The sequence below is a fragment of the Pongo pygmaeus genome, chromosome 6, assembly GCF_028885625.2.
Source record: "Pongo pygmaeus isolate AG05252 chromosome 6, NHGRI_mPonPyg2-v2.0_pri, whole genome shotgun sequence".
NCBI lineage: Eukaryota > Metazoa > Chordata > Mammalia > Primates > Hominidae > Pongo > Pongo pygmaeus.
In genome coordinates, this window is record NC_072379.2 from 22,554,530 (window position 1) to 22,574,127 (window position 19,598).

The window sequence follows — 19,598 nt, forward strand, 5'->3', positions numbered from 1 at the left end:
GCCACCGCACGCAGCACTCACCAAGGCCTTTGGTGGCAGGCTTTTTCCAGGTGACCACTCCTTATCTGGTCTGGTTCTGCCCCACTCTCCCTCTAACCACGTTGGAATCCCTCCCTACTTTTCAGTAGAGGAGAGCGTGTACCCCAATCTCAGCTTGGTATGATTCAGATCTGCATGTACCTCATTAAACCTGGCTGATCCTCAAGCCCTGGAGAAAAAAAGCTCTCTCTGTGAGTATGATACAGGACAGGTCTGTCCCCAGGACCCTGGGAGAGGGAAGCCCAATGTCCCACCAGGTTGGCAGGGCTGGGGAAAGGAAAGTGTTATGGTAGCCCCAAGACTAAAAAGAGGCAGCAGAGGGAGCAGGACATCACTCCCATAGAACTCATGCCACTGCCTGAGTGAGGTGAGGGAGGAGTGCACCTGAGTGACGTGAGGGGGCAGAGAGGCGTGGTTCCAGGGCAGCTCTCACCCTTACTTCCTGCCATGTTACTCTGATCCCCTGCAGGTGAGCCTGCCCACTTTTGGCTTAGGGCTGCTGCTGGGGCCTGTGCTCAAATGCAGCCCCCCATGGCCATGGCTTCAGGAGTGGGGCAGAGCAGGGAGGAGTCCTAGACAGAGGAGAGGCTGGGGCAAGAGGGAGTGGGCCTCAAACTCCAGGAGGGGGCCCTTCTCATAGGTCCTCTTTTCCGGCCTCTCTTTCCTTACCCCTGGGCTGATCACCTGGGGAAGAACTGAGGCAAGCTTTCTCATCCTCAGGTCTGAGGGGTTCAATTACCGGGCCCAAGTAGCTGGGATTACAGGCATGCACCACCACGCCTGGCTAATTTTGCATTTTTAGTAGAGACAGGGTTTCTCCATGTTGGTCAGGCTGGTCTCGAAATCCTGACCTGTTGATCCACCCACCTCTGCCTCCCAAAGTGCTGGGACTACAGGTGCGAGCCACTGAGACTGGCCAAGAAATCCTTTTCTAAAAATGAGCTGGGCTCGGTGGCTCATGCCTATAATCCCAGCATTTTGGGAGGCCAAGGTGGGTGGATCACTTGAGGTCAGGAGTTTGAGACCAGCCTGGGCAACATGATGTAACCCCATCTCTACTAAAATAAATAAATAAATAAATTAGCCAGGTGTGATGGTGGCCACCTGTAATCCCAGCATTTCAGGAGGCTGAGACAGGAGAATCACTTGAAACTGGGAGGCGGTGGTTGCAGTGAGCCGAGATCATGCCACTGCCCTCCAGTCTAGGTGACAACAGTGAGACTCCATCGCAAACAAAAACAAAAAACCAGATTCCATCTCAAAATAAATAAATAAAACAAAAAATGTGGTATGGCAATGAAAATAATTACTGTGTTAAACACAGTTTCATAGAAAATAAAAGACCACTCAGATACAATAAGCTGTCTTTTTAGATAAGTATACTTGTTATTCTTATTTTACAGCTAAAGAAACTGGCTCAGAGAATGTTACTTGATTGGATCATGTTGCATTTCTGGATGGTGCAGCTGAGATCAGACTTTGTGTGTAAATCCACTAGCCTACCAGGGTGCTTCTCATAAAGGTAAGAAATGTAAATTTGGCCTAATCTACAAAGTTGCCAGGGCAGCACTGGGTCAATTCTACATACAGTACTTCTATATTCATCAAGGGAAACCTTAAGGGAAGGTGAAAATGCTTCCAGAAGGCAACTGGACACCAGCGCCCTGGCTTGCTGCCTTTGGGCTCTTCCTCTAAGGCCAATAGTGACCTGAAATTACCAACTGTTTCAATCAAGTGGACAAAACGGTAACAAAGTCGTCAACATCAGACAAATTCACTTGAGGACTTATCTATGTGCTTTGAAAGACAAAACTGCTTTTGTAAAGGATACTGTATTTTAGAAAAACAAAATCATATTAACAACTAATAACACTGTAAAATGCTTATGTGTTGAATGCTACTTTAGAAAAACATGTTCAAATCCAGGAAAAAAGTTTCTGATAGAAAACTACATAATCGGCTGGGCACCATGGCTCACGCCTGTAATCCCAGCACTTTGGGAGGCTGAGGCGGGTGGATGACGAGGTCAGGAGTTCAAGACCAGCCTGACCAACATAGTGAAACTCCATCTCTACTAAAAATATAAAAAATTAGCCAGGCATGGTGGCGTGTGCCTATAATTCCCGGCTACTCAGGCAGGCAGGAGAATCGCTTGAACCCAGAAGGCAAAGGTTGCAGTGAGCAGGTGAGCCAAGATCACACGACTGCATTCCATCCTATGTGACAGAACAAGACTCTGTCTCAAGAAAGAAAGAAAGAAAAGAAAACTACGTATCAATTATCTAGCTAGCTAGCTAACTATCTAGAGAAATGGTTTCATTCTATTGCTCAGGATGGAGAGCAGCAGGATGATTATAGCTCACTGCAGCCTGGAGCTCCTGGCCGCAAGTGATCCTCCTGCCTTAGCCTCCTAAGTAGCTGTGGCCACAGGTGGACAGTTACACCTGGCTTTTTGTTGGTTTTTTGTTGTTGTTGTTGTACAGAAAGGGTTTCACTACATAGCCTGGGCTGGTCTCAAACTTTAGTCTCGATGTGTCACCCAGGCTGGGGTGCTTGGTGTGATCTCTGCTCATGGCAACCTCCACTTCCTAGTTCAAGTGATTCTCCAGTATCAGCCTCCCGAGCACCTGGGACTACCGGCATGTGCCACCACACCCAGCTAATTTTTTTATTTTTTGTAGAGACTGAGTTTCTCCATGTTGGCCAGGCTAGTCTCGAACTCCTGACCTCAGGTGACCCATCCACCTCGGCCTCCCAAAGTGCTGGGATTACAGGCGTGAGCCACCATGCAGGGCCAAACACTTTCTTACATTATTAAACAGCACAACCCAGGTGGGGCACGGTGGCTCACGCCTGTAATCACGACGAGTCTGAAGGCCAAAGTGAGAATATCAGTGAACCCAGGAGTTTAAAACCGGCCTGGGCAACATAGCGAGACCCCCATCTCTACAAAAAATACAAAAATCAAGCTAGGCGTGCACCGCGCCCAGCTAATTTTTGTACCTTTTGTAGAGATGGGGTTTCATCCTGCTGCCCAGGCGGGTCTCGAACTTCCGAGCCCAAGCCATCCTCCCGCCTCGGCCTCCCAAAATGCTGGGATAACTGGGCCCAACCAGCCTCATGTTTTCTTTAAGCAGTCCCTCCCTGTTGCACACTTGGATAGTTTCCTTTTTTACTTTTTTAGACAGGGGTTACCTCAGTCTCGCAGGCTGGAGGGCTGTGGTGGGGTCATAGCTCACTGGAGCCTTGAACCGGGGTTCAAGTAGCTGGGAAGCTGAGGTGAGACTAAAGAGATGGGGTCGCGCCAGGTTAACAGGCTGCTCTTGGCCTGAAAGGATCCTCCCGTCTCGGCCGCCACCGGACACAGTTTCCTATTTTTGACAGACATACACACTGTGCTGGGTGGGAGTTTGTCAACTACCCTTCTCCAGCCAGCAATACACAGGACCTGGAGAGGAGGTGGTGGTTACCAGGCTCCACTGTCAGAAGACTGACCATCTCCAGGCACTACACCGCCCCTGTGACGTCACAGAATGCCAGCTCACAGGACTTTTGGAAAGGGCGCCTCTGAGACGTCAACGAAGGCGCGCCCCTATGGCGTCACAGAGGACCGACCCTCACACGCAGCCAATCAGAAGTGAAGGCGGGGCTGCTCAGCCTTCCTGGAGCGCGCATACATGGGCGAGCAGCCACAAGAATTACAATTTACACCATCGTCCTCTGAGCTTTGGGGATGATGGATGAATAAATACAGGCACAGACAGGTGATCTGCCCAGAGCTGATGAGTAACAAGCCTGCTCTCAGGCCGTGTGACTCCTAGATTAGTACTCTTTTTTTTTTTTTGGAAAGTCTCACTCAGTTGCCCAGGCTGGAGTGCGGTGACACAATCTTGGCTCACGGCAACCTCCACCTCCTGGGTTCAAGTGATTCTCCTGCCTCAGCCTCCCGAGTAGCTGGGACTACAGGCGCCTGCCACCACACACATCTAATTTTTGTATTTTTATTGGAGACAGGGTTTCACCATGTTAGCCAGGCTGCTCTCAAACTCCTGACCTCAGGCGGTCCTCCCACCTCAGCCTCCCAAAGTGCTGGGATTACAGGTGTGAGCCACTGTGCTTGGCTGCTTTTTTTTTTTTTCTCTAAATACAGATGGTTAGCAAGATGTGGTGGCACAAACCTGTTGTCCCTCCTACTACTGAGGCTGAGGTGGGAGGATCACTTGAGCCTAGGAGGCAGAGACTGTAGTGAGTCAAGATCATACCACTGCATGCCAACCTGGATGACAGGGTGAGACCCTGTTTAAAAAATAAAAAAGATATGGGGTCTTGCTATGTTGCCTAGGCTGATCTTGAACTCAGCCTCAAGCAGTCCTCCGGCCTCAGCCTCCCAAAGTGCTGGGAGTATAGACATGAGCCGTTGCACCTACCCCTGGGAACTTTTTGCTGGGAGAGGTTTGTCTTATCTGTCCTGGCTTCGGGAGGGCAGGACCGCAAACCAAGGGTTTCTTCAAGTGGACAACACTTTGGGAATGAAAGTGGGGTCAGTACTTGGTGTGCAGCAGAGGTGGCTGTAGCCTACAGGGCCTGCTGGAGCCTAGGACAGCACTTCATGGGGAAAGCTTGGGCCTTACCTGCCCAGGATCTCATTGGGCTAATAACTGTCATGGAAGTCCTGTGTGGAAAGAGAGTCCGGCAGTGCCGTGTCCTGGGTCATGCTCAGATCCTCAGCAAGGGAACTCCAGGTGGCTCTGAGAATGGAACACAAAGAAGCTGTCAGCCCTCCTGCCCCAGGGGATGTTTTCCTTGGGGCCTGGAACTGTTTCTCACTCATCCTTGCATCTCCTGGCACCACACTGGCCTACAGTGAATGTTCCAAATAAACGTTTGTGAATTGAGGCCAGGCATGGTGCCTCACACCTATAATCCCAGCACTGTGGGAGGCTGAGGCAGACAGATCACTTGAGGCCAGGATTTTGAGCCCAGCCTGGCCAACATGGTGAAACCCCATCTCTACTAAAAATACAAAAATTAGCCGGATGTGGTGGCACATGCTTGTAGTCCCAGCTACTTCAGATGCTGAGGCAGGAGAATTGCTTGAACCTCGAAGGCAGAGGTTGCAGTGAGCGGAGATCACGTCACTGCACTCCAACCTGGGAGACACGGCAAGACTCCAGCTCATAAAAGAAAAAAAAGCTTCTTTGTAGAGATCGGGATCTTGCTCTGTTACCCAGGCTGGAGTGCAGTGGAACAATCATAGCTTACTGCCGCTACTGCTGCCTCAACCTCCTGGGCTCAAGCTATCCTCACACACTAGCCTCCTGAGTAGCTGGGACTAAAGTATCCCCCAGGCTTGAGTGCAGTGGTGCAATCTCGGCTCTCTGCAACCTCCACCTCCCAGGTTCAAGCGATTCTCCTGCCTCAGCCTCCCAAGTAGCTGGAATTACAGACATCTGCAACCATGCCCGGCTAATTTTTTGTATTTTTAGTAGAGACAGGGTTTCACCATGTTGGCCAGGCTGGTGTCAAACTCCTGACCTCAGGTGATCTGCCCACCTCAGTCTCCCAAGAAGAAACTGTTGGTCTCATAAGTGTCCTTCAGCTGTACCGAAATGGAAATGGCTAGTTCATCTCAAGTAGCAGGGGAGCCCAGGCAGGGGCAGCTGGGGCATGGGGGTCAGGGACCAAGGCTGCTGTCGGCTAACTTCAAAAGCTGACAGGGGAATCAGGAGGGTGCTCAAAGGATGTCAACTGGGGTGTGGGCAGGCCCAGCATTACAGGTGTGAGCCACTGTGCTTGGGCACTTTTTTTTTTTTAGTAGAGATGGTTAGCAAGATGTGGTGACACACACCTGTTGTCCCTCCTACTAGGGAGGCTGAGGTGGGAGGATCACTTGAGCCTAGGAGGCAGAGACTGTAGTGAGTCAAGATCATACCACTGCATGCTGACATGGATGACAGGGTGAGACCATGCCTAAAAAATAAAAAAGATATGGGGTCTTGCTATGTTGCCCAGGCTGATCTTGAACTCAGCCTCAAGCAACTTTATTATTATTATTGTTATTATTTTTAGAGACAGGGTCTCACAGTCTCACCCACGGTGGAATGCAAAGTGCAATCACAGCTCACTGCATCCTCAAACTACTGGGCTCGAGTGATGCTCCTGCCTCAGCCTCCTGAGTGGCTGGGATTACAGGCATGCACCAGCACACCTGGCGCATTCAGCCCAGGGACATCAAACCCCCATCCCCTCACCTGCAACCATCCCTGCCTGGGACCCCTTCTGTCAAAGCAGTGAGGGTCCAGCTGGGAGCCTTGAGCCTGGGTGGTTCTAACTGGCTGAGTGGTGGGGCCACATTCCCTGGCTTGGGCTGTCAGGGCAGAATCACAGGGGGTCATACCACCGTGGGGCTTGGGGCCCTCACTCACTGATGTTGGGGTGCCCTGAGACCTTGTGCAGGATGTCAACCTCCTTCAGTGTGGCTTCTCGCAGCTCCTGTACCTCCTCGGGGGTGAAGCTGCCTCCACTGGTGACGTTGACCTTCACAGCATGCTCCTGGCTCGTGGGCTTGTGGATGCAGCACCTGACCACAATGCTAACACCCCTGGGAGTGCCAAGGACAGATGGCCTCAGGGGCCCTCACCCCACGGGGAGTCCCAGATTCAAGGCTGCAGCAGAGATGTCCTGCCCTTATCTAGAGATTTACACTTTCCTTCAACTTCCTCTGAGCTTTTGGGGATTGTGGATGAATAAATACAGGCACAGACAGGTGATTTGCCCAGAGCTGATCAGTAAGAAGCCTGCTCTCAGGCTGTGTGACTCCTAGTTAAGTGATTTTTTTTTTTTTTTTTTTTTGGAGAGAAAGTCTCACTCAGTTGCCCAAGCTGCACTGCGGTGGCATGATCTCGGCCCATGCAACCTCCACCTCCCGTGTTCAAGTGATTCTCCTGCCTCAGCCTCACGAGTAGCTGGGACTACAGGCGCCTGCCACCACACGCACCTAATTTTTTTATTTTTACTGGAGATGGGGTTTTTCCATGTTAGCCAGGCTGGTCTCAAACTCCTGACGTCAGGCGGTCCTCCCGCCTCAGCCTCCCAAAGTGCTGCGATTACAGGTGTGAGCCACTGTGCTTGGCCACTTTTTTTAACAGAGATGGTTAGCAAGATGTGGTGACACACACCTGTTGTCCCTCCTACTAGGGAGGCTGAGGTGGGAGGATCACTTGAGCTTAGGAGGCAGAGACTGTAGTGAGTCAAGATCATACCACTGCACGCCAACCTGGATGACAGAGTGAGACCATGTCTAAAAAATAAAAAAGATATGGGGTCTTGCTATGTTGCCCAGGCTGATCTTGAACTCAGCCTCAAGGAATTCTCCCACCTCAGTCTCCCAAAGTGCTGGGAGTACAGGCATGAGCCATTGTACCTGTCCATGGGAGCGGTTCTTAAGCACACTGAATTCTGCTTTTTCCTGGCTTTAATGAATGTCTAGTTCTTCCTTTTTAGGTGCAGTGTATGTCAGCATTGTTTCAGTAATAAATGCATTCCAGATCTTAGAAATAATATTAGTCACAGGTGCCAGGCGCAGTGGCTCACACCTGTAATCCCAACACTTTGGAAGGCTGACGCAGACAGATCATGAAGTCAGGAGTTCAAGACCAGCCTGGCCAACATGGTGAAACCCTGTCTCTACTAAACATACAAAAATTAGCCAGGTATTGTGGCAGATGCCTGTCATCCCAGCTACTCAGGAGGCTGAGCTAGAAGAATCACTCGAACCTGGGAGGCAGAGATTGCAGTGAGCCAGGATCACACCATTACACTCCAGCATGGGCGACAAGAGCAAAACTCCAGCTGAGGAAAAAAAACAAAAGAAATATCCCATTACTTTAAGGCAATGTAGATACAGCCAGAATTTCTACAGAAATCTGAACCATATTATAAAGCCAGAAAAACATACCAGCTAATATTATTTAATACATATAGCATTAAATGGAAAAGGTAATATTTTCTTCTACTTTTTTTTTTTTTTTTTGAGATGGAGTCTCACCCTATCACCCAGGATGGAGTGCAGTGGCACGATCTTGGCTCACTGCAACCTCGACCTGCCAGGTCCAAGCAATTCTCTCGTCTCAGCCTCCCGAGTAGCTGGGACTACAGGCACCAGCCACCACACCCAACTAATTTTTGTATTTTTGTAGAGACAGGGTTTCACCATATTGGTCAGGCTGGTCTTGAACTTCTGACCTCAGGTGATCCGTCCACCTCAGCCTCCCAAAGTGCTGGGATTACAGGCGTGAGCCACCATGCCTGGCCGGAAAAGGTAATATTTTCCAAACATATACATTAGTGTAACCTTATTGGACTTATAAAAATAACTTTTTTTAGTAACAGAAGCAGAAGATTCTCCTGAACGGTATCATTTCAGCTAACATTTATTTACTTATGATTAAAATAATATAACAACTATAAAAAGTCAAGAGGCACCCAGGCGTAGTGGCTCATGCCTGTAACCCACTTTGGGAGGCCGAGGCAGGTGAATCACCTGAGGTCAGGACTTTGAGACCAGCCGGGCCAACATGGTGAAACCCCATCTCTACTAAAAATACAAAAATTAGCCAGGCATGGTGGTAATCACCTGTAGTCCCAGGTGCTAGGGAGGCTGTGATGGGAGGATCAACCTAAGTGGTGAAGGTTGCAGTGAGCTATGATTGCACCACTGCACTCCAGCCTGGGTGACAGAGCAAGACTCTGTTTCAATGAAAAAAATGAAAAAGTCAAGAGCATGGAGAGTATTAAATTCAGGCATAACCAATGGTGTATCATCAGAACAGCTCCTTTTTTTTGCCATCATTATGTGTTAAGGTCAATTTGCTAAACACGAATATCTGTACTAAAGTTTTAAGTGTACCATATAATACATTATTGCTGACTTAGGTATAATATCCTTTGCTGTACAATATACTTGAATATAATACATATCACAACAAAAGTATCTTTCCCTAAGGCAATTACCATTAATACTGCTTTAAAGTTATAAAATGTGGGCTGAGGGGTGGCTCACACCTGTAATCCCAGCACTTTGGGAGTCCGAGGCAGGCAGATCACAACATCAAGAGATCAAGATCATCCTGGCCAACATGGTGAAACCCCGTCTCTATTAAAGTACAAAAATTACCTGGGCGTGGTGACGCACCCCTGTAGTCCCAGATACTTGGGAGGCTGAGGCAGGAGAATCTCTTGAATCTGGGAGGCAGAGGTTGTGGCGAGCTGAGATTGCAACTCCGGCCTGAACAACAAGTGCAAAACTTTGTCTCAAGAAAAAAATATGAAATGTGAAGATTGTTTTTATAATTTCACAACACCTGAGCATTACTGTCTTTAAACTAATCTAATACATCACCATCACAACAAAAGCCCCACAAGATAATCTGTTTCACCTTATAAAAAGCACTGACATTTAGTGTGTGGTAATTTGTTGCAGCAGCAACGGGAAACTAGTATTGTATGGAAGCCTCAACACCCACCTGAAGGGGCTGGGCATGGTGGCTCATGCCTGTAAGCCCAGCACTTTGTGAGGCCCAGGTGGGTGGATCACTTGAGGTCAGGAATTCGAGACCAGCCTTGCCAACATGGTGAAACCCCGTCTCTAAAAATTACAAAAATTAGCTTGGTGTGGTGACACATGCCTATAATCTCAGCTACTCAGGAGGCTGAGACATGGAAACTGTTTGAACCCAGGGTGAGGCGGAGGTTGCAGTGAGCCAAGATTGTGCCACTGCACCCCAGCCTGGGTGACAGAGTGAGGCTCCATCTCAACAACAACAACAAAAACCCCACCTGAAGAAGGTTTCCAGTTCTGTCAACAGTCCCCCACCCAACCCCCCTTAGAAGCACACAGTCCTTTGCTGTGGGCCATGGAAAGGAAGAAGGAAGCACCTCCTCATGGCAGAGGCCTACCCAGGGGAAATGAGGAAAGGCACTGCCAGGCAGGTCCTTCTGCCAAGGCCATTTTCTTTTCTTTTCTTTTCTTTTTTTTTTGGAGACACAATTTCACTCTGTCTCCCAGACTGGAGTGCAGTGGCACAATGTCGGCTCACTTTGACCTCTGCCTCCCCAGTTCAAGCGATTCTCCTGCCTCAGCCTCCAGAGTAACAGGGATTACAGGAGCATAGCATGCCTAGCTAATTTTTGTATGTTTAGCAGAGATGAGGTTTTGCCATGTTGCCCAGGCTGGATTCAAACTCCTCGCCTCAAGTGATCCACCTATCTCAGCCTCCCAAAGTGCTGAGGAGTGAGCCACCGCACACAGCACTCACCAAGGCCTTTGATGGCAGGCTCTTTCCAGGTGACCACTCCTTATCTGGTCTGGTTCTGCCCCACTCTCCCTCTAACCACGTTGGAATCCCTCCCTACTTTTCAGTAGAGGAGAGTGTGTACCCCAATCTCAGCTTGGTATGATTCAGATCTGCATTTAACTCATGAAACCTGGCTGACCCTCAAGCCCTGGAAAAAAAAAAAAGTCTCTCTGTGGGTATGATACAGGACAGGTCTGTCCCCAGGACCCTGGGAGAGGGAAGCCCAATGTCCCACCAGGTTGGCAGGGCTGGGAAAGGGAAAGTGTTATGGTAGCCCCAAGACTAAAAAGAGGCAGCAGAAGGAGCAGGACATCACTCCCATAGAACTCATGCCACTGCCTGAGTGAGGTGAGGGAGGAGTGCACCCGAGTGACGTGAGGCGGCAGAGAGGCGCGGTTCCAGGGCAGCTTTCACCCTTACTTCCTGCCATGTTACTCTGATCCCCTGCAGGTGAGCCTGCCCACTTTTGGCTTAGGGCTGCTGCTGGAGCCTGTGCTCAAATGCAGCCTCCCATGGCCATGGCTCCAGGAGTGGGGCAGAGCAGGGAGTGGGACAGAGGAGAGGCCAGGGCAGGAGGGAGTGGGCCTCAAACTCCAGGATGGGGCCCTTCTCGTGGGTCCTCTTTTCCGGCCTCTCCTTCCTTACCCATGGGCTGATCACCTGGGGAAGAACTGAGGCAAGCTTTCTCATCCTCAGGTCTGAGGGGTTCAATTACCGGGCCCAAGTAGCTGAGATTACAGCCATGCAACACCACACCTGGTGAATTTTGCATTTTTAGTAGAGACAGGGTTTGTCCATATTGGTCAGGCTGGTCTCGAACTCCTGACCTCAGGTGACCCACCCACCTCGGCCTCCCAAAGTGCTGGGATTACAGGCGTGAGCCACCATGCAGGGCCAAACACTTTCTTACATTATTAAACAGCACAACCCAGGTGGGGCACGGTGGCTCACGCCTGTAATCACGACGAGTCTGAAGGCCAAAGTGAGAATATCAGTGAACCCAGGAGTTTAAAACCGGCCTGGGCAACATAGCGAGACCCCCATCTCTACAAAAAATACAAAAATCAAGGTAGGCGTGCACCGCGCCCAACTAATTTTTGTACCTTTTGTAGAGATGGGGTTTCATCCTGCTGCCCAGGCGGGTCTCGAACTTCCGAGACCAAGCCATCCTCCCGCCTCGGCCTCCCAAAATGCTGGGATAACTGGGCCCAACCAGCCTCATGTTTTCTTTAAGCAGTCCCTCCCTGTTGCACACTTGGATAGTTTCCTTTTCTGCTTTTTTAGACAGGGGTTACCTCAGTCTCGCAGGCTGGAGAGCTGTGGTGGGGTCATAGCTCACTGGAGCCTTGAACCGGGGTTCAAGTAGCTGGGAAGCTGAGGTGAGACTAAAGAGATGGGGTCGCGCCAGGTTAACAAGCTGCTCTTGGCCTGAAAGGATCCTCTCGCCTCCGCCGCCACCGGACACAGTTTCCTATTTTTGACGGACATACACACTGTGCTGGGTGGGAGTTTGTCAACTACCCTTCTCCAGCCAGCAATACACAGGACCTGGAAATGAGGTCGCGGTTACCAGGCTCCACTGTGAGGAGACTGACCAGCTCCAGGTATTACTTCGCGTCTGTGACGTCGCAGAAGGCGCGCGTCTGTGACGTCACGGAAAGCCAGCCTGTAGGACATTGCCGAAGGCGCGCCTCTGAGCCCTCACCGAAGTCGCGCCCTAAGACGTCACTGAGGGCGCGCCCCTATGGCGTCACAGAGTACCCACCGCCGCGCGCAGCCAATCGGAACTGGAGGCGGGGTTGCTGGGACTTCCTGGAGCGCGCATGCGCCCGCGAGCTGCACAAGGTTAACACTTTCACCCATCTCCCTCTGTACTTTTGGGGATGGTGGATGAATAAATACAGGCAAAGACAGGTGATTTGCCCAGAGCTGATGACTAACAAGCCTGCTCTCAGGCCTTGTGACTCCTAGTTTAGTGCTGTGTTTTTTGTTGTTTTTTTGTTTGTTTGTTTGTTTTTTGAGAGAAAGTCTCACTCTGTCACCCAGGCTGGAGTGCGGTGGCGTGATCTCCCCTCACTGCTACCTCCGCCTCCTTGGTTCAAGCGATTCTCCTGCCTCGGCCTCCCGAGTAGCTGCAACTACAGGTGCCTGCCACCACAGACATGTAATTTTTGTATTTTTATTGGAGACAGGGTTTCACCATGTTGTCTAGGCTAGTCTGAAACTGCTGACCTCAGGTGATCCTCCTGCCTCAGCCTCCCAAAGTGCTGAGATTACAGGTGTGAACCACTGTGCTGGGCCGCTTTTTTTTTTTTTTTTTTTTGATAGAGATGGTTAGCCAGATGTGGTGGCACACACCTGTTGTCCCTCCTACTAGGGAGGCTGAGGTGGGAGGATCACCTGAGCCTAGGAGGCAGAGACTGTAGTGAGTCAAGATCATACCACTGCATGCCAACCTGGAGGCAGGAGTATTGCCTGAGGCCAGGAGTTTGAGCCAGCCTCGGCAGCATAATGAGATTCCACCTCTATAAAAAATAAAATTTAGCCAAGTGTGGTAGCGTGCACCTGTGGTCCCAGCTACTCGGAAGGCCAAGGCAAGGATTGCTTGCATCCTGGAGGTTGAGGCTGCAGTGAACTATAATTGCGCCATTCCAGCCTGGGAGACAGGGTGAGATTCTCTCTCAAAAAAAGAAAAAATAATAATAAAACTGTGGGGGAAGGATACTCAGACCCCTACTAGAAGCAAGCCTTCCTCATTCCATCATATTCTGCTCATCCTCCAAGGCTCGGCTCAGGGGCCTGCCTCTCCACGAAACTTCCCAGCCCTCAGCCCCCTTCCTTCCTGGTTCCGCAGCACTGATGTCACCTCGTCCTGCCCAACTATGTAGCGTGCAGGCCTCCTTCTTCTACCTGACTGCAGAACCAGAGAGCTCTGGTGCTGTCTGGTGCCACGTGTCCCCACTGGCACCTCACCTGGGATGTTGTCTGCACTAACCAGTGCTAACAATGGAAATAGCAGACATGCCTGACCACGTGCTGAGGCTCAGTGCGCAGCACTGGTCAGCTATGATTTCATCTCAGCCTCTAGCCGCTGGGGTAGCTTAATAATCCCTGGATTTCACAGATGGAAAATGTTAGGAAAGTCTCTAAGCCCCCATGGAAGGTCCCAGAGCCCAAATTCAAACCTAAGTGGAACGTTCCTCTGCTTCACTGTGATCTGGTGTGAATTTTAACCTAAGGTCCTGGCATTTAAGAGCTCGAAGGCACCACGGAGGTGGAGAGCTCAGCCCTGTCATTGGATGGAAGCTGAGAACCCGGTGAGATTCTCACCGGGACTTTTGCAGGGAGTTGGGGGGAATTCTGAAGGTGGTACAGATGTTCTGACCCCAAGACCGTCTCCTCCAGCTGGACCACACACTTGTTTCCTGCTCCTACACCTGTCCATCCTACCCCTTGGATTCTGGGTGTACAGAGGAGTGGGCACATGCTAAGGTCAGCCCTGGGTTAGCCTCATGGACAAGGTGGGCCTGGAGCAGGAACCCCACCTGATAGAAGACAGCTGAAGTGTGTCCGTACACACTTGCTGTGGGCATCACTTGCACGTAGGTGCAGCCTTTGCTCTGGGAAACCACTTTAAATGAATTGATGGCCTCACCACAGTGGAGACATGGCTTGACTCTGGAGAGACTCCATTGTAGATAAATATTTGAGTAAAAGTTTTCGTGTTAGAATAGCATCTGCATGCAAATGACAGGCAATGGGCGGGTGCAGTGGCTCACACCTGTAATCCTAGCTACTTGACAGGCAGAGGCAAGAGGATCACTTGAGCCCAGGAGTTTGAGACCAGCCTGGACCACATGGTAAGACCCCATCTCTATAAAACAAAACAAAAAAAATGTTTAAATTAGCAGGACATGGTAGTCCCTGTAGAGGAAGCTACTCAGGAAGCTGAGGCGAGAGGATTGCTTGAGCCCAGGAGTTGAAGGCAGTAGTGTGCTATGATTGTGCCACTGCATTCCAGCCTTGGCAACAGAGCCAGACCCCATCTCCATCTCTTTTTTTGGAGACGGAATCTGGCTCGTCCCCCAGGTGGAGTGCAGTGGTGAGATCTAGGTTCACTGCAACCTCCACCTCCCAGGTTCAAGCAATTCTCCTGCCTCAGCCTCTGGAGTAGCTGGGATTACAAGTGCCCACCACCACGCCTGGCTAATGTCTGTATTTTTAGTAGAGGCAGGGTTTCACCATGTTGGCCAGGCTGGTCATGAACTCCTGACCTCAAGTGACGCACTGGCCTTGGCCTCCCAGAGTGGTGGGATTGCAGGCATGAGCCACTGCGCCCGGCCCAGACCCCATCTCTTTAAAACAAAAAAGTACATGAGGTAAATGGGGAAAACACCTGTGAGACAAGACCAAAACCTACAGTGGCTGCTAAATGTCAGTACCATGAGCCCAGAATTCTCCTACATCCCAGTGGTCAGGGAGGACCACTGGGCTGTGTGTCTTCTGTGATTCTCCCCTGGCTCTGAGCCCTTTGCACCTGCACCTCACAGTGCCACTCAGATCCCTGGGGGTAAAGTGCAGCGGGAGATGGTGGCCAGTTGTAGTCTGATAGGATAAAAGCCACGGGAGAGTTGTGAAATTCTCTTTTTCTCTCGAGTATGTATTTCTGCATCTTTACGGAGCCTCATCAATGCTTTTTAAACCTACCCTGGGATTTGAACCAGTGCCCATAGATACAGAAGTCTTGTCAGGTCAGCCAGGTGCTGCTACTGAGGCAGCATCTCTCCCTAGCCCCACACCCACAGGTTCAGAAGGGAAACGCTTCCCCCAAGTGGCTTATGAGACCCAGTACTTCTAGTTTCACTTGTTTAAAAACACCGTACACAAGAAAAAGGCTGTCAAAACACAAGCAGTGTTTGAAACGAAGCTTTGTAGGTCCCCCTGCACTACCACCGTCATGGGCAGCATAGCAGATGAGTTCTGGGACACCAGCTAAAATGTGTGCAAGAGAAACCAGGGCTCATGGCAGACATGTGTGTCTCTGTTTTGTTGACCAACTTCTGCTAGAATTCATAGCCATCTAGCCTATGTATTGGATTTTTATTTCTGTGACATCTGCATCTTTTAAAAATATCAGTTATGGCCAAGGTGGGTGGATCACTTGAGGTCAGGAGTTCGAGACCAGCCTGGCCAACATGGCCAAACCCTGTCTACTAAAAATATAAAAATTAGCTGGGCATGGTGGTGTGTGCCTGTAATCCCAGCTACTTGGGAGGCTGAGGCAGGAGAATCACTTTAACTGGGAGCCAGAGGCTGCAGTGAGCCAAGATCGTGCTTCTGCACTCTAGCCTGGGTGACAGAGCGAGACTCCAAATCAAAAAAAATAATAATTTAAAAAATCAGTCAGTAGCCAAGCACCATGGCATATACCTGTAGTCCCAGCCACTTGGGAGGCTGGAGGATCACTTAAGTTCAGGAGTTCAAGACCAGCCTGGGCAACATAGCAAGCCCTCATCTCTACAAAAAATAAAAAATTAGCAGGGCATGGTGGCACACGCCTGTAGTCCCAGCTCCTCAGGAGGCAGGAGGATTTCTTGAGCCTAGGAGTTCAAGGCAAACCTGAGGGACATCATGAGATTCCATTTCAAAAATATGTATCAGTAGGCTAATCCAGACATTGTCACATGGGCCAAGCGACCAAAGTCACATCTTAGAGTTGCGGACAGTGTAATCAGATAAGTGTGACTGCAGTCACAGAAGGTCAGGGTAGAAAGAGGCTTGGAGAGAGGCACACTTCTTCTAGCCAGAGCTTTCCTACTGAGCTCCTTAAAGCTCAGGGGAAAGTGGGATGGGGTGGGGGGGGTGACTTAAATCCAACCCCCTCCCATCTTCAACCAGAGCGACCCCATTTGTACCTGCTCAGCAGTATCGTGCATCCATGTAAAATTTTATTTGAAAATGGTCTTCTGCAATTAAAACTACAAAAAAAGATTGAAAGTGGCCAACTTAAACTCCACTCTGTTTCTTTTTTGATTTGGGAGACTGGTGTGCATAGAAGGGAAGTGTCAGCTAATGAGACTGTAACCTCACCACAGATGCCTGCCCATGGCTGGTGGAGCTCCCAAGGCCTGGCCCACACCCTATGTGCCCTGTGCCAAGACAGTGGAGGGGGGTGTGTTCAGCACATGTTTGTAAGATAAAGAAAAACATGGTTCCCAATCGGCCATATTACCCAGAGGGCAATATTGATTTAGATCTTATTTCAGCTTGGCTAGAGAGGCTCAGGTACCAGTGAGCAGAAGTCTGGCCATTGTGGTGGATTCTGGAAGATAATGTGCCATACTATTAGCAGGGGTGCAATTTGGGGTGTGAGACCACCAGAGCTTTGATTCCCCCCGCCACACTTGTATTATTTGGAGTTGTTTTGTTGTTCATGGTAATGACCTCTGATTAGACAACAATCTAGTTCCATTTGCAATAGGGAATAATACATCTGTGACACTTACAGCCTCTAGACCTGGGGAATCTCTGGCCACCCCGAGGGGGCCCTGGTCATCCTGCTGCTGGTCATGTCCAGCTCCGGGTGGCTGGCTAGGTGGCCTGGGTGGGAGGTCCACTCTTTGTCTTTATAAAAAGAAGGGCTTGGGCCAGGCATGGTGGCTCATGCCTGTAATCCAAGCACTTTGGGAGGCCAAGGCAGGCGGATCACCTGAGGTCAGGAGTTTAAGACCAGCCTGACCAACATAGCAAAACCCCGTCTTTACTAAAAAATACAAAAATTAGCCAGGCGTGTGGTGGGTTCCTGTAATCCGAACTACTCGGGAGGCTGAGGCAGGAGAATTGCTTGAACCTGGGAGGCAGAGGTTGCAGTGAGCCAAGATTGCACCACTGCACTCCAGCCTGGGCAACAGAGTGAGACTCCATCTCATAAATAAACAAATAAATAAATAAGATAACAAGGTGTGTTGGAGATGGCCACAGGCCTGTGGCAGCCGCACCATCACGGAAATGGAGTCAGAGAGAGCTGCAGCTGCTCTGATAGGGAGGTGGGTGTGTGCAGGATCCTCTGGGGGTGGCTCAGGCCTCCCAGGGGAGCACTTACCTTTTTATTTCCTAGTATGTCAGAGCTGCTGATGCAGGAATAAAGCAAAGTGCCTGCCACTCCACACAACTGCCGTTTGTTCATTCATTCATGTATTTGTTCTTCCTTTACACATGCATGGCAGATTAACAAAAGGGCCTCCACAACCTAGCCGCATGGTGTCCATGGGTTTTTAGCCTCTCTGAGCAGGTTTGACAGGGCTGCTTTTTCCTCTCCCTAACTCTGACTTCTGTCCCAGCCTCTTCCATTTAGTATCCTTGTTCCTGCACTACACCTCCCAATGCAGACTGGGACATTCTCAGGCTGTGTTTGAGCCACCCCTTCATCCTCTGTGCTTTTCCCTGGCATCCTCAGCTCCCCTCTCCCCATCATGGTGCTCCTGGGCTGTTCCCAGAGCTCCTGTTACTCTCTGTGTCCTCCCAACCCCAAACCCGTCCAGCTCTGTATCCACCTGCCCAGCTGCCATTCATGCTGCAGATGTAGCACTCCCAGAGCCCATGTGTCTCCACTCACTCAGGCATCCTACCTCCTACCCCCGGTGGTGGCCGCAGTGCCCACTGGGCCACCCCAGCCAAGCCCAAGAATAGCCACATGGGAGCCCTTCCTCCATCTCCCCTTCCTCATTCACACATTACCACATCTTGCCAATTTCATCTCCTGAGGACCTCAACTTCCATCATTCTCTCCCCATCATACCACAGTTGCCACTTTTATTTCTCTCCTAGACCTCAGCTGGCATTTCTTGGACAGTCATTTCTTTGGAACCTCCTGGCCAGCTTTGCACACATTTAACTAGACTAAGATTTGAGACTAGACATGGTGGCTTATGCCTCTAATCCCAACACTTTGGGAGGCCAAGGCAGGCAGATCCCCTGAGGTTAGGAGTTTGAGACCTACCTGGGCAACATGGTAAAACCTCATCTCTCCTAAAAATACAAAAATTAGCCAGGTGTGGTGGCACACACCTGTAATCCCACCTACTCGGGAGGCTGAGGCAGGAGAATTGAACCTGGGAGGAGGAGGCTGCAGTGAGCCAAGATCACGCCACCACACTCCAGCCTGGGTGACAGAGTGAGACTCCGTCTCAAACAACAACAACAAAAAAGGAGATTTGAGCTCCCTTCTCAGATCCGTGCCTCTCAACCTGGGCTGAAGGCTTCTACTCTCTCCGGCGTCACTTTCAGGAACCTGCTTGTTACTTCCTTCCTAAGTATGTTCCAGAAGGTCTTGGTTTATCTTCTGGAGGGCATTCAAGAACTCAGAGTCATCTCACATGTCTAGAAGAGAAATATTAAGGCCAGGCACAGTGGCTCACACCTGTAATTTCAGTACTTTGGAAGGCTGAGGCAGGAGGATCACTTGAGCCCCGGAGTTCAAGACCAGCTTGGGCAACATGGCAAGATCTCATCTCAAAAAAAAAAAAAATTAGCCAGGCATGGTGGCACATGCCTGTAGTCTCAGCTACTTAGAAGGCTGAGACGGGAGGATCATTTGAGCCCAGGAAGTCAAGTGCAGTGAGCTGCGATCATGCCACTGCACTCCAGCCTGGGCAACAGAACAAGATCCTGTCTCAAAATTTAAAAAGGGAGAGAGAAACAGAAACACGGCAGCTTGGAAACCTGGCTGGGGGTGATTGTGGGGAACTGCTGCTGGCAGGCTCTCAGGCACACCCCCCACTCCAGCCATTCTGCCTGGCTGCCTTAGGAACCCTCCTCCTACTCTCCTGAGAGTCCCCTCCAGGCAGTCATGGCTCACTTATCCCTGCCACATGAACTCCAGAAAGGATTCTTGGTAGAAACCCACAGAAACTGTTCCCAGTCACAAAGCATGCCAGGTGCATCCCGTTCTTTCTGTCATTAAAAAAAATAAATGTGTCTCTATCCCTCCTTCTTATAAAACAGTACCCTCTCACACTGCGTGGCTTGAATTCTGGTCTTACTTACACCTTTGGATTCAATGACCTTCATCAAATGTCTACAAGACAAGGGCCATTTACAATAAACGTTGTCGGAACTTCACTTAGCAATGTACTCAGGAAATAAATTTTGGTGTCTAAATAGAGAAACAAATGCAACAAATAATCCCACAGACCATTATAACAT

General features: G+C 50.1%; 1 protein-coding gene across 12 annotated transcripts in view; it reads right to left on the minus strand.

Moving 5' to 3' along the window:
• The window catches only part of LOC129040956 (uncharacterized), a 73,079-nt gene extending 61,011 nt beyond the window's left edge, over positions 1 to 12,068 (minus strand). For 6 of the 12 annotated variants that reach the window (XR_010127074.1, XR_010127073.1, XR_010127075.1 and 3 more), the window contains exons 1-3: positions 11,690 to 12,068; positions 9,215 to 9,325; positions 4,671 to 4,787 (exon numbers count right to left, since the gene is read on the minus strand). Coding sequence is in view for 3 of the 12 variants with exons in the window: in XM_054495911.2 (XP_054351886.1) it covers positions 4,671 to 4,704 (34 nt within the window). In the remaining 9 variants the exon portion in view is untranslated. Of the gene's footprint in view, positions 1 to 4,670; positions 4,788 to 7,815; positions 7,891 to 9,214; positions 9,326 to 11,689 lie in introns of all 12 variants that reach the window. The other 6 variants (XR_010127078.1, XR_010127080.1, XR_010127077.1 and 3 more) reach the window with 2 other exon arrangements.
• Between the last annotated feature and the right edge of the window lie 7,530 nt (positions 12,069 to 19,598).